This window comes from Balaenoptera physalus (assembly GCF_965194825.1).
Source record: "Balaenoptera physalus genome assembly, chromosome: 11".
Taxonomy (NCBI): Eukaryota; Metazoa; Chordata; class Mammalia; order Artiodactyla; family Balaenopteridae; genus Balaenoptera; species Balaenoptera physalus.
Genome location: NC_138896.1, coordinates 35,343,137 through 35,356,793, shown reverse-complemented (window position 1 = coordinate 35,356,793; position 13,657 = coordinate 35,343,137). Strand labels below are relative to the sequence as shown.

General features: G+C 45.3%; 1 protein-coding gene across 7 annotated transcripts in view; it reads right to left on the bottom strand.

Annotated features, from left to right (window-relative positions):
- MOCS1 (molybdenum cofactor synthesis 1) overlaps nt 1–13,657 on the bottom strand; it is a 41,068-nt gene that overhangs the window by 5,066 nt on the left and 22,345 nt on the right. For all 7 annotated transcript variants that reach the window (XM_082414116.1, XM_082414117.1, XM_082414118.1 and 4 more), the window contains 5 exons: nt 5,024–5,188; nt 2,719–2,780; nt 2,314–2,425; nt 1,789–1,901; nt 1,174–1,284 (listed from right to left, as the gene is read on the bottom strand). In XM_082414116.1, coding sequence (XP_082270242.1) covers nt 1,174–1,284; nt 1,789–1,901; nt 2,314–2,425; nt 2,719–2,780; nt 5,024–5,188 — 563 coding nt within the window. The remainder of the gene's footprint in view (nt 1–1,173; nt 1,285–1,788; nt 1,902–2,313; nt 2,426–2,718; nt 2,781–5,023; nt 5,189–13,657) is intronic.

Sequence of the window (13,657 nt, the reverse complement as noted above, 5' to 3'; positions counted from 1 at the left end):
ACATTCTCCTTAGAATCCTCCCCCCACCTCCTGCAGGGGCGTGGACGGGACTGACTGACACAGTTACCACCGACTGTCCGCTCAGTCCTGGGCCTCCAGCCCAGAAAACCCCCTCGCTTTACAACAACCTGCCGCACGGTTCCTAGCGGGGGTCCAGCCTGACGGTCCAAACCCACCCACCAGCACCCTCGCCCCCGATCCCAAGCGGGTCCCAGAGCTGACCAGACAGCCGGGGGCCTCTCTCTCCACCCACACCTGCAGCTCCCAAGTTCTTTCACTCTTCCTTCCCACCTTCACCTTAACTCTTACCTATCTGGAACATCACTAAGTGGCCATCTAACTGTCTTTCTATTTCCAAATTCCACCCGGGAGATATTCTTCCTAAAACATGAATGGGGGATCCTGCCTCCCCCCGTTGTATAAAAACTCTGCCCAGTGTCCTCCTGTCAACAGGACACACTCTGCACCTTGCATGGGGTCAATCAAGCCCTCCACGAGGTGGCGTCCCCATAGCTGACTTTAATCTGCTCTGGCCAAATCAGGTTGAACCCCAGATACACATCCATCCTCCCCCCCACCCCCCGCCCAGTCTCTATGGCTCACTGAGGTCCCTGTGCACTCCCTCCAGGTTCACCACCAGAGGCCTGTCCGGCCCCTCATTTGATGAAGAATCCCGTGCTGCCACCCATTAGCTCTTTGTTTGGTGTCACGGGGAGTCTCTGTGACCTCACAGAAGATGGGCATGTCCACACCTCCCTTCCACCCACCCATCCCCAGGGCTGAACGCACAGCATGTGCTGATGAGATATTAGATACGAGTAATGGATGCTGGTTTCAGGAATGAACCCCTGGCCTGGTGGGAGGGGCCAACCACGGTGGGGGCTGGGGGCAAAGGGCACATTGATCCCCGCCCAGCCCTTCCACAGCACTGAGTCCTGGAGAGTGGCTCCTGATCAACCAGGGACCCGAGGAAGGAAAGAACCAGGGTGATGGTTCCATGGGAGCCACGAGTTCACCTTGATCTGCTGCTCCCACGATCCCCCCATATCTGACACTATTTCACCATCACCCCGTGTACCCTGCTAGCCTCACCTCCAATCAGGGGGCGCGGGTAGGAAGACATAAACAGAGCGCAGAAGGGACAGGGGTGCCTGTGGGGAAGGGGACACTCACCTTGAGGTTCCCGTCAGCTGTGATTCGCAAGCGGTTGCAGGTCCCACAGAAATGCTCAGACATGGACGTGATGAAGCTGACTCGGCCTCGGAAGCCAGGGATTTTAAAGGCCTGTGGGTGAGCAGCGGAGGGGAGGGGGATGGGCAGCTGAGTGCCAGCTCTCTCCTTGACATCAGAGCCCTTACCTCTCGGCCCTCTCCCCAGGAGCTCTGCAGAAAGCAGCCCCCAAGGCCCTCGGACAACAGAAGACTCCAGTATGAAGCCCATGAGCTCTCCGCCTGCACTTGGCCTGCCCAAAACAAAGGCTACTGAAGATGCAGGAGGAACCTGAGGGCAGCACGGCCAGGGACAGCCACGTGGAAGAGCCAGACAAGCACCCGCTCCACCACTCAGTCCAGAGCATCCTACAACACGTTCCTTAACCCCTGCCCCACGTCGGGCCTGCTTCTGCGTCAGTGAAGCAGGGAGGCTGCTGTGATGGCCCTGTAGCGCTTCCTGCTTAAGAGGCACTGTCCTGCATCACTGACTCCACCCCCAAAGCAGCCCTGCCAGCTCTCCCGTCCTAGGGTGGAAGCACCACCTTTCTCCCGGCCCCATCCCTGCCCGCCCGCCAACCTTGGCTGTGCTGGATTCCTCCTCCGGCAGCTTCTCCAGCTCCGGCCACTGCTGCCTGAGGGTATCCAGCATCTCCTTGTAGCTGACCATCTTCCTGAAGTTCCACTTGTTGCCTGTATTGGGGAGTGGGAGCTACTGAGTCACAGGCTGCGGGGACCCAGGGGCTTCAAGTTCACCCTCCCACAGCCCAGGAACCAGTTCTCCGCCGCCGGGCCAGGAGGGCACAAGGTGCCTGAAATGAGTGGATGGAATCACAGCCAGGCCCACTCTGAGAAGCCTCCGACCCCCATCGCAGCCCCGGTGCCTGCCCAGGCCCCTCCCCACCATCCCTGGAGAAATTCCTACACACACAGCGGGATCCGGGGTCAGCAGCACCCACAGGGGCAGCCAGACCTTGTCTGCCCTACTCAGCCTTTCCCAGGGTTCTTGACAGCCCCCCGCCGTGCTCTCAGCGTGGCTCTGGTCCAGCTCTGCCGACAGGCCCGGCCTCCTCTTCCCCCACCCACCCCGCCCTGCAGCACTGACCGTCAAAGGGCATGTACTCTATGAAGCGCACGTCCAGGGGAAGGCCCTCGGTCAAGGCCACAAAGTCCGGGAGTTCGTCCTCATTCAGGCCTCGCATCACCACACAGTTCACCTGGTCCAGGGATAACGGGACCACAAGGGCTATTCCCCACTGCGTTCTTTTCCAGGGATGACCCTTGTCGGGGATCTGACACTTGCCTAAGGCTCTCCACCCAGGGTCCCATTCCTTGTGTCCCTCCCCCAGTTCTCCGTGGGTTGGAAGATTCCATGGCTCACTGGTTTTCTCCCCTCCCTTGTGGGGAGTGGGGGGGAGGGCTGGATGGAGCGGGCCAGGAAGTGGTGAGGGGTACACCGCAGGTGCACTGGCCAGGGCTGGGGTCTGTCTTAGGGCCAGGAAGTCCTCACCTTCACAGGACTGTAGCCCAGCTCAATGGCCTTGTGGATGCCCTCCATGACCTTGCGGAAGCCTGTGGGGAGGGAGAGGAACAGGTTCCAGGCACTGCCTTCCTCTCCCCCACATCCTCACACCCATAGAAAGCACCAGAGCCACAAGGAACCTCAGAGACCGCCGAGTCTGGGGACCAGACAGTAAATATTTTAGGCTCTGGAGGCCAAGAGGCAAAATTGAGGATATTATATAGATATACATCATATTTTATTGACTAAATTCAGAATATGGTAATAATTGAGTATAATATTTGTAACACCACTCTAGAATAGAATGAAAGAGTGGAATTCTTTTTGCAGGGGTAATATTTTGCTTAATCGGGATTCATGGTTAATGTTCCCTATCATTAAATTCATTGCAAATGTTATCTGCAAAATCCATTCTTAGCTCGAAGGCTGTAAAAAAAACAAACCAGGCAGGGGGCTGGAGTTGGCTGGTGGGCTGTAGTGTGTGGACCCTGATCTAGGTGAACCCTCTCATAGTCCAGACGAGGAAACCGAGGTCCAGAGAGAGGCAGTGCTCAGCTGGGGGCCTCGCACAGAAGGCAGGTGCCCCAACTCCCTCCCGGCGCCTGCTCACCAGTCCGTCCGTTCACCCACTCTTCATATTCTCACCGAGCACCTACCAAGCGTAGGTGCTGGGCCAGGGCTGGTGAGCGATTCCCATGCACGTGGCTCTCTCCTATCTCTGTGGTTAGTGCAGTAAATGTGATCCCAGGCTGGCTTCTCCTCCCCAGCCCAGCTCACTCATGTATCCAAACATGTGAGCGCCTCCGGCATACCGGCCCCTCCTCCACCCCCAGCCAGCCTCCACCGTTTCCTTGCAGCATTGTCAGAGTAAGACAGCAGGAAGAGACGGCAAAGGAAAGACTGTACAGCTTTTATACAGAATGCCGTTAGGATAATCTAGAAGTTCTCTCTTCCCTCAAGCCCTCTCCCTCCAAAAGGAGGCAGGGGACACAGGGATATGAATGGGAAGGCAGATCTGGCATCAGGATCTACTGTCTCCGATCCTCATTCCAGGAAGGAGTCAAGGAGGCAGGGCGCATGGGGAAGTGGGGCGGGGGGGGTTCTGTGGGTAAAGCTCACGGTTATACCTTCCACTTTCCCACCTCAGAGCCCCTGCGGTTCTCGACTGACATTCCTCCTCAGAGTAAGCTCCCTTGATCTGAACACCCCATTCCTCAAGGGCCAGCATGAATGCCTCCTCCTTGAAGCCCTCCCAGTCTCCCCCTGCTGGGAGAGAGAGCCCTAGAGAGAAAGAGTTCTGTCTTCCTCTCTGAAGTGCTTGAACTGACACCACAAGACAAGCAAAGGTGGTTCCGTGGCATCAAACCTTTCGGCCCTTTGTAGCCTGTAAGGCAGGACAGTGTCCTGTGCGTCTGTCCCCTCCACAGCGCCTGGAGCAGCCCTTTAGAGGGCAAAGACCCGCCCCCCCACCCCCAGCACTTCCTCAGCACACTGCCAGATATAAACAGGAAGCCACACGCTGGGGGAGGGGGGAAAGAAGAGGTGGGGCTGAAAGCTGGAGGCTGTTTCCAGAGAAGCAGAGGGAGAGCTGGGTCTCCCCGGCATCTCTCTGATCCTCCAGAGAGGTCTCAGTAATGCACCACCCTCCCCAAATCAAAGGGCATCTGAGCCCGTGCAGAACCTCCCATCCCAACCTGGGGCCCACGGATGGTGGGCGCTGGCCTAGTGAGACCCGGGGCTCGGGCCCCTCCACTCTCCACTGCCACCCTCTCTGATGGAGCCTGGCAGGAGGAGGCTGTGGGTGTGCTTGCTGCAGGAAGAGGCTTACAACAGGATGGGCTCAGGGAGCATCCTTAGGTGCTGGGGGACCCTCAGCTGGCAGTGCTGGCCCTGTCCCTGGAACCCCAGGGCAGCTGCTTTCACCCCAGGCTGCCCCACATTTCCTCAGAGCTCACTATAGGGTAACCAACTTGTCTCAGTTTGTCAGAGACTGTCTTGGTTTTAAAACGGAATGTCCTGTGTTCTTGAAACCCTCTCAGTCCTGGGCAAACTGGGGGCAGGGTACGGGGAGGCTGGTCACCACAGCTCATTAGCATCCGATCCCAAAATGTCCCCAAGAGTGTGGCTACAGAGACGAGGGGCCTTTAGCAAGACTGAGGGGTGAGGTGTAAATGCCTAGGCTTAGCTATAGCCCAGACACCAAGAGGGAGACCAGGCCCCTTGCACCAGCCACAGCTCCCCAGCTACGAGGGCCTGGGAGGGTCACCGTCCACCATGAACCCCATCTGATCACCTTTCCTGCGGACGATGAACTCAAACTTGGCTGGTACCAGCGTGTCCAGGCTGATGTTGATGGCACTGAGACCAGCTTTCTGAAGCTGAGGCAGCAGCCGGGCTAGGTTGATGCCGTTGGTGGTGATGCCAATGGTCCTCAGCCCTTCCAGCTGGTGGAGCTGTGCTGGAGAGAGAACAGGAAGGGGTATCAGCCTTCTTGCTCTTGGTGAGGCCAGGAGAAGGGCTGGAAGGAGAAACTCCGAGCCAAATAAGATGGATGGAAAAGGGGCTCTCTGCGGACCTCTATTAACCAGGCTTAGAGTAATAAGAAATATAAGAATAAGAAATAACCAAAAGATCAAACACCGAGTGCTCACTTTGCTAGAGTGCAGATGGGATCAGATGGACCAAGGAGACCAGAGCCCAAAGTGCACACAGGAGACGGTTCTATACAAAGTGGGAGGGTAACTAGCTGCATCCAGCTTAGCAGTCACCTAGGCAAGGAGCAGGAGGGGCCCTGGGCCTGTCAAGGAGGTTGCCTGTCTGGGGAACTATATATGGATGAGTTGGGTGCATTGGTCTCCCTCCCATGCCTGTGAGCAGGAGGAAGGCAGCAGCTTTTACCCCAAGGCTACAGTACTTAAGCGAGCTGAAGGGGTGCGGGCAGCCCTGAGTAGCTGCAGATACTCAGGAGACGGGATCCCTGGAGTCCAGAAGAACTTCACTTCCCTTCTCCACAAACTCAGGGGCAACCAGCATAAACAGATATAGCACTGACAGCCAGGCCAACAGAAGCCTTGGGCACTGAAATGAATACACAGCTAAGAATCAGTAAATATGGGCTTCCCTGGTGGTGCAGTGGTTAAGAATCTGCCTGCCAATGCAGGGGACACGGGTTCGAGCCCTGGTCCAGGAAAATCCCACATGCCGTGGAGCAACTAAGCCTGTGCACCACAACTACTGAGCCTGCGCTTTAGAGCCCGTGAGCCACAACTACTGAAGCCTGCATGCCTAAAGCCCATGTTCCACAACAACAGAAGCCACCACAATGAGAAGCCCATGTACCGCAACGAAGAGTAGCCCCCGCTCGCCACAACTGGAGAAAGCCCACGCGCAGCAACGAAGACCCAATGCAGCCAAAAATAAAAATAAAAATAAATATATAAAAAAAGAATCAGCAAACATTTTAAAAGAATGCTGTGATATGGGGAGGGGGAAGGGTAAGCTGGGATGAAGTGAGAGAGTGGCATGGACTTATATATACTACCAAATGTAAAACAGATAGCTAGTGGGAAGCAGCCGCATAGCACAGGGAGATCAGCTCAGTGCTTTGTGACCACCTAGAGGGGTGGGATAGGGAGGGTGGAAGGGAGACGCAAGAGGGAGGAGATTCACGTTTTTGTAAGATGTTACAGAAAAACCCAAATGAACTTTTTGGCCAACCCAACAGAAGAGTGAAAGAGGAAGAAGGAAGGACAGAGATAACAGAAGATGACTCTTTTAAAAATCAGAGTTAGATAAACATAGATGAAAAAATCCTCAACAAAATATCATTAGGAAACCAAATTCAACAACACATTAAAAGGATCATACACCATGATCAAATGGGACCTATTCCAGGGATGCAAGGATGGCTCAACATCCACAAATCAATCAGTGCAATACACCACATTAACAAATCGAAGAATAAAAATCATACGATCATCTCAATAGATACAGAGAAAGCATTTTATAAAATTCAACATCAGTTCATGATTAAAAACTCTCAATAAAGTGGGTATAGAAGGAATGATCCTCAGCATAATAAAGGCCATATATGACAAGCCCACAGCTAACATCTTACACAACAGTGAAAAGCTACATGCTTTTCCCCTAAGATCAGGAACAAGAGAAGGATGGTCACTTGTGCCACTTTTATTCAACACAGTATTGGAAGTTCAAGCCACAGAAATTGGAAAAGAAAAATAAAAGGCACCCAAATCAGAAAGGAGGAGGTAAAACTGTCACTATTTGCAGATGATATTATACATAGAAAACTCCAAAGACTCCACCAAAAAACCAGTAGAACTAATCAACAAATTCAGTACAGTTGCAGGATACAAAATTAATATGCAAAAATTCATTGCATTTTCATACACTAATAACAAATTATCAGAAACAGAAATTAAGAAAACAATTTACAACTTGCATCAAAAAGAATAAAATACCTAGGAATCAATTTAACCAAGGAGGTGAAAGACTTGTACACTGAAAACCGTAACACGCTGATGAAAGAAATTGAAGACAACACAAATATTGATAAATGGAAAGATATTCTCTGCTCATGGATTAGAAGAATTGATATTGTTAAAATGTCCCATACTACCCAAAGCAATCTCCAGATTCAATGTAATCCCTATCAAAATTCCAATGGCATTTTCCACAGATATAGAACAAACAATCTTAAAATATGTATGGAACGATATTCAACTCTCAGTAACATTTGACTCTCAGTAGTCAAAGCAATCTTGAGAAAGGAGAACAAAGCTGGAAGCATCACACTCCCTGATTTCAAACCATATTACAAAGCTATAGCAATCAAAACAGTATGGTACTGGCATAAAAAAAGACACATGGATCAATGGAACAGAACAGAGAGACCAGAAATAAAGCCATGCACATACGGTCAATTAATTTACAACAAAGGAGCCAAGAATGGAAAGGACAGTCTCTTCAATAAATGATGCCAGGAAAACTGCATAGCCAAGTACAAATGAATGAAACTGGACCACTATATTATACCATACACAAAAATTAACTCAAAATGTATTAAATCTTGATCTGAAACCATAAAACTCCTAAGAGGAAACAGGCAGTAAGCCCCTTTGACATTGGTCTTGGTGATGTTTTGGATTGGACACCAAAAGCAAAGGCAACAAAAGCAAAAATAAGTGGGGCTGCATCAAACGAAAATGCTTCCACACAGCAAGCGAAATGAAAAGTCCACCTAATGAATGGCAGAAGATATTTGCAAATGATACATCTGACAAGGGGTTAATATCCAAAATACATGAAGAACTCATACAACTCAACATAAAAAAAAAAACCTATTAAAAAATGGGCAGAGGATCTGAAGAGATATTTTTCCAAAGAAGATACACAGATGGCCAATAGGTATATGAAAAGGTGCTCAACATTACTAATCATCAGGGAAATGCAAATCAAAATCACAATGAGATATCATTTCACATTTGTCAGAATGACTATGATCAAAAAGACAGGAAATAACAAGTGTTGGCAAGAATGTGGAGAAAAGGGAACCCCTGTGCACTGCTGGTGGGGATGTAAATTGCTGCAGCCACTATAGAAAAGAGCACAGAAGTTCCTTAAAAAATTAAAAACAGAACAGCCATATGATCAGCAATTCCACTTCTGGGTATTTATCCAAAGAGAGTGAAAACATTAACTCGAAAAGATATATGCATCCCTATGTTCACTGTAGCATTATTTATAATAACCAAGATTTGTCCATCAATGGATGAATGGATAAGGAAAACGTGGTGTGTGTGTGTGTGTGTGTGTGTATAATGGAATATCATTTAGCCATAAAAAAGAAGGAAATCTTGCCACTTGTGACAACATGGATAGCCCTTGAGGGGATTATGCTAAATGAAATAAGTCAGACAGAGAAAACAAATACCGTATAATCTCACTTGTATGTGGAATCTAAATAAAACCAAAAAAAAAAAAAACACACACACCAAAAAACCAAACCAAACAATAGTCATGGATGTGAACAATATTTATCTACAAGGATGTTGATCGTTGAGCAATACATAATAAAGGGATGTAGGAAAACATCCAGATGGCCAACAACAGAAAACTGGCTAAATTATGCTTTGTCTAAATGATGATGGAGTATTATGCAACTAAAGATGACTCTGTAAAAGAATAAGTTAGGATGTCGGGAAATACACGTCACATTAAATCCAGAGGGCAGGTTAAAAACAGTAGTTGAAAACTAGGTGCGAAGAAAAAAGAAGGGAAGGTCGCCAAACCAAAATGTTAACAGTGGTTACAGTTGGGCAGTAGTGATACTATTTTTGCTTATCTGAAATAAACATGTATTACTTTTGTAGCAAGAAAATGAAAGTTTAAAGATAAAAGTTGTTGTTTTAAAAACAAAGAAAAGAACTTTCCTCTGGGACTCTGACAATATGGAAAATTTGTAGTAGTTTTTGGCTCCCTCCACCAAATCAACCCTGAAGAAACACAGAATCCAGGAACTTAAAAAAAAGACAATCTCGAGAAACTCACAGGAAGATGGACAGTCCTTTTGAGCTGGTATGGGGGAGGGGGTGTGTAGCCTGGGGTTGAAGGAGACTGGCAGAGAATGGAAGCAGTTAAAGGAAAGCAAAGCAGTTCAAGCTCTCTCCTTACCCTCATCCACTGATGCCTCAGAACAATCAATGCTGTCCCCTTCCTGAAGAATTTGGTGGTAAGAGCTCCAGAGAACTAGCTTAGGAGGTCAGCTCAGGGAAGCTGCCAAAGCCCTGCTGGGATTCATTCCTCCACCCTCCCCCTCCAAAGCCCCAGGACTGGTGGATTAAAACGGAGAGTAACTGCCTCCTTCCAAATCTGTTTCTCCCTGAGGGTTTGAAGGTGAAGGTCTGCAGACTGTCATATTATATCACTCCAGGAGGTGCCATTCCCATCATATTCTAAGTCAACAGCATCTCCCAGAGTTATGCAAGTAAACAACCTGCGCTGTGTCCTACATGGCCAGGCTGGTCACTGGTGGGGAGATTACAAACATGGGTGAATAACTGGGATTTTCTGGGATCTTGAGCTCACTGGGCCTATTGAAGACTAAGATCTGGCCTTAAATCTTTTCCCATTAAGCAGTGCCATACAGAATAGCTAATATCCTCAGGGGAACAAACTTACTGGCTAAACTAAGGAGACCCTTGAGAAGTACAACCAGTGCTTCCCCCACCAAAAACAAAACAAAACAAAAAAACCCAAAGCACCCCCAACCCTCTATATATATCAATAGAAAAGAAATGATCAAACAGACCAAGAATGTAAGATAAACATAAATACAATAAAAGAAATAACAGAAGATATTAACAATATGAAACAAAATTTTTCATTATAAAAGGGAACAAGGGAAAGTAGTAGTTAAAAACAGTATTGTGAAATAAAGAACACAAGAAATAAGTTAAATGGTAATATCAACACAGGAGAAATTGATGAGTTGGGAGGTAAGATTAAAGGGCTCTCCCAGGAAAAAAGAGGAAAAGAATAAGATACCAAAATATATTTTAAGAACTGTGGAGGCCCTAAGTAGAAGGAGCAACAACCAGATAACAGAAGTCCCAGAAAAAAATTAAACTGGAGAGAAGGAAGTAATATCTGAAAACATAATAGAGTAATGAAGAAAAATTTCCCCAAACGTAACATAAATGTAATAGAATGAAAGAACGATTTCACTGAATGCCAACAGGACAGATGAGGAAAAGCCTATCCTAGACACATTATAGTAAAATTTAAGAAAATCAAATAACAAAGGCAACACTCTAATAACTTCCAGAGAAGAAGAGTATATTACCAAGAGCAAAACCCATACTGACATCAGACTTTTCCCGACAGCCAGACTGACTGTAAGGAGACAATGCAGTGACATTCTTAACATAATGAAGGAATGAACCTTGAACATAAGATTTTAAAAGCATTCAATATATTATAAAACTACTACTTTAAAACATTTAAAAAACTACCTGGTATGTCAGATTTAATTAGATTCACCATCAAAATTAGAGTCACCATTAGACCCACATAAAAAACTTTTAGAGGAAATATTCAAATAAGAAGAGAAACAAATTCAGGAGATGCTGTAAGAATTATGGAAATTATGAATGATCAAATACGTTGGTAAAGTTTGTTGTTATCTTAAAAGGCAGAGCGTGTGGGGGCTTCCCCGGTGGCACAGTGGTTGAGAATCTGCCTGCTAATGCAGGGGACATGGGTTCGAGCCCTGGTCTGGGAAGATCCCACATGCCGCGGAGCAACTGGGCCCGTGAGCCACAGCTACTGAGCTTGCGCGTCTGGAGGCTGTGCTCTGCAACAAGAGAGGCCGCGATAGTGAGAGGCCCGCGCACCACGATGAAGAGTGGCCCCCGCTTGCCACAACTAGAGAAAGCCCTCGCACAGAAACGAAGACCCAACACAGCCAAAAATGAATAAATAAATAAGTAAATTAAAAAAAAAAAAAAAAAAGGCAGAGCATGTGCTTACAAGAGATACAGAGGGGCAGACTATTTGTAATGACCTGAAAGAAAAATTATAGAAAATATCAACAATACAGGTGGGGGAGGGTTGAAAAAATCAAGGGCCTAAGAGTGTGCTAAACTTTTTGCCTTGTTAGGAAGAAAAGAGGGGGAGGGTCATTTATTTAAAAGTCAAAAAGGAGGAAAAAGAAGCACAAAAAAAGTATGACAGCTAAAAAAAGTGTAGAAATGAGTCCAACTATTTCAATAATTACAACAAAGGCAACTAGAATAAACTTGCCAGTTAAAAGTCAAAGATTGTCAAATTTGATCAAAGTAACAGCTATGTGCTATTATAAGAGACATATCTAAAGTATAAGAATACAGAAAGGTTTAAAATGAATAGATGAAAACAGATAAAACAGCATACTAAATAAAGCTAAAAGCAAGCTGATATAGCTTTAGTAAAATAAAATACATAGACCTTAACACTAAAAGTATCATTATGGAGAGAGACCTACTACATAGTGATAAAAGATCCAATTTATGAAGAAGACATAACAATTCTAACCACATATGAACCTAATAAAACCACCTCAACTATAGATAAAATAAAAGCAACAGGACCTCTGGGAGAAACTAACAAATCCACCTACTTATTTATTATTGGCAGGCCAAGCAGATAAAAAGCCAGCCAAGATTGACATAACCAAAGGTTTGGGAAATAAAATTAACCAGCTGGATCCAATGAACAAATATAGACTTCTTCTGTAATAATTAAAGGACAAGCTCCTCAAGTATATAAAAAACATTTATAAAAACTGCCAATATACTACGTCATAAAGCAATTCTCAATAAATTTAAAAGGATAAGTTTCATAGAGAGAAGATTCTCTGACCACAATATAATTACACTTTAATAAAAATATGAATTAAAATCCTCATATTTTGAAATTAAAAACACTTCTAAATATCTCATAGATCAAAGAAAAAATCAGAATAAAAATTAAGAAATACTTAGAACTAAATGTTATGAAAACAATAGGCTACATTAGGACAGAAACAGAAATAATGAAATAGAATACGAATATACAATAAGAGGTTCAACAAGTTCAAAAGTTGGTTTGTTGAAGAATAGCACAATGGACAAACCTCTTGCAAGACTTAACAACAAAAAGAGATAAAGACACAAATAAACCATATTAAGAATAAAAAAGACAAAACTGCAAGTAAAACTAAGATAAAAAGATAATAAGAAAATATTACCAACAATTTCAAACAACAAATCTGACATAATAATGACAAGTTAAAAAAAAAAAAAAACCTACCAAAACTGACTCCAAAAGTAGAGAACTTGAATAATACAGTAACTATTAAAGAAATTGAAGCTGCAATTAAAAATCTCCCTGCAAATAAAATACCAGGCACAGACAATTTACACGTGAGCTCTACCAAACTTTTAAAGAAGTGATTACCACCAATGTGATGGTGTTAGAAGGTGGAGCTTTTAGGAGGTGATTAGGTCATAAGGATGGAGGGATGAGTGCTCTTATAAAAAAGATCCTACAGATCTCTCCAGTATCTTCTGCCTTGTGAAGATATAATACAATGAAAAGTCTGTGACCCAGAAGAGAGCCCACACTTGACCATGATGGCACCCTTATCTTGAATTCCAGCCTCCAGAACTGTGAGAAATCATTTGCTGTTCGTAAGCTACCCAATTTGTGGCATTCTGTTTTAGCACCCTGATACACTACCTAACTCATTCTTTGAAATTTAATACCACAAATCAGTTAAGGCAGGCATGAAAATGAAAAATCATACACCCATTTCACTCATGGATATAAATGCAAAAACTTACACAAAATATTAACAAACTGAACCTAACAGTAGACAAAAGCATAGCAGACCATGCCTAGGTTGAGTGTATTCCAGGTACAATATCAGAAAAGCTATCAATGTCATTCAGAGTAACAGAGTAAAAAAGAAAAATCATAGATCATCCTAACACACATTAAGAAAGTATATAATTAAAAAAACAAACTTAGTACTAGGAAGGGAACTTCATTACCTAAAAGTTATTGTGAAAAAAAAGTAATTTGTGAAAAAAACTTCTGAGAAACATCATTCTAAAACTAACACAACACTGTAAAGCAACTATACTCCAATAAAAATTTAAAAAAGAAAGAAAGAAACATCATTCTAAATGGGGAAACATTAGGAGTATTTTTCTATTACCACTACTATTCAAAATTGTACTTGAGATCCTAGATATTGCAATAGGACAAGAAAAGGAAATTAAAGGCCTAAAGATAGGAGAAAAAATTGTCTTTAGTTGCAGATGATGTGGTTGCTAGTGGAGAAAACTCCAAAGACTCTAAACAGACATATTATAGCATTGATAAG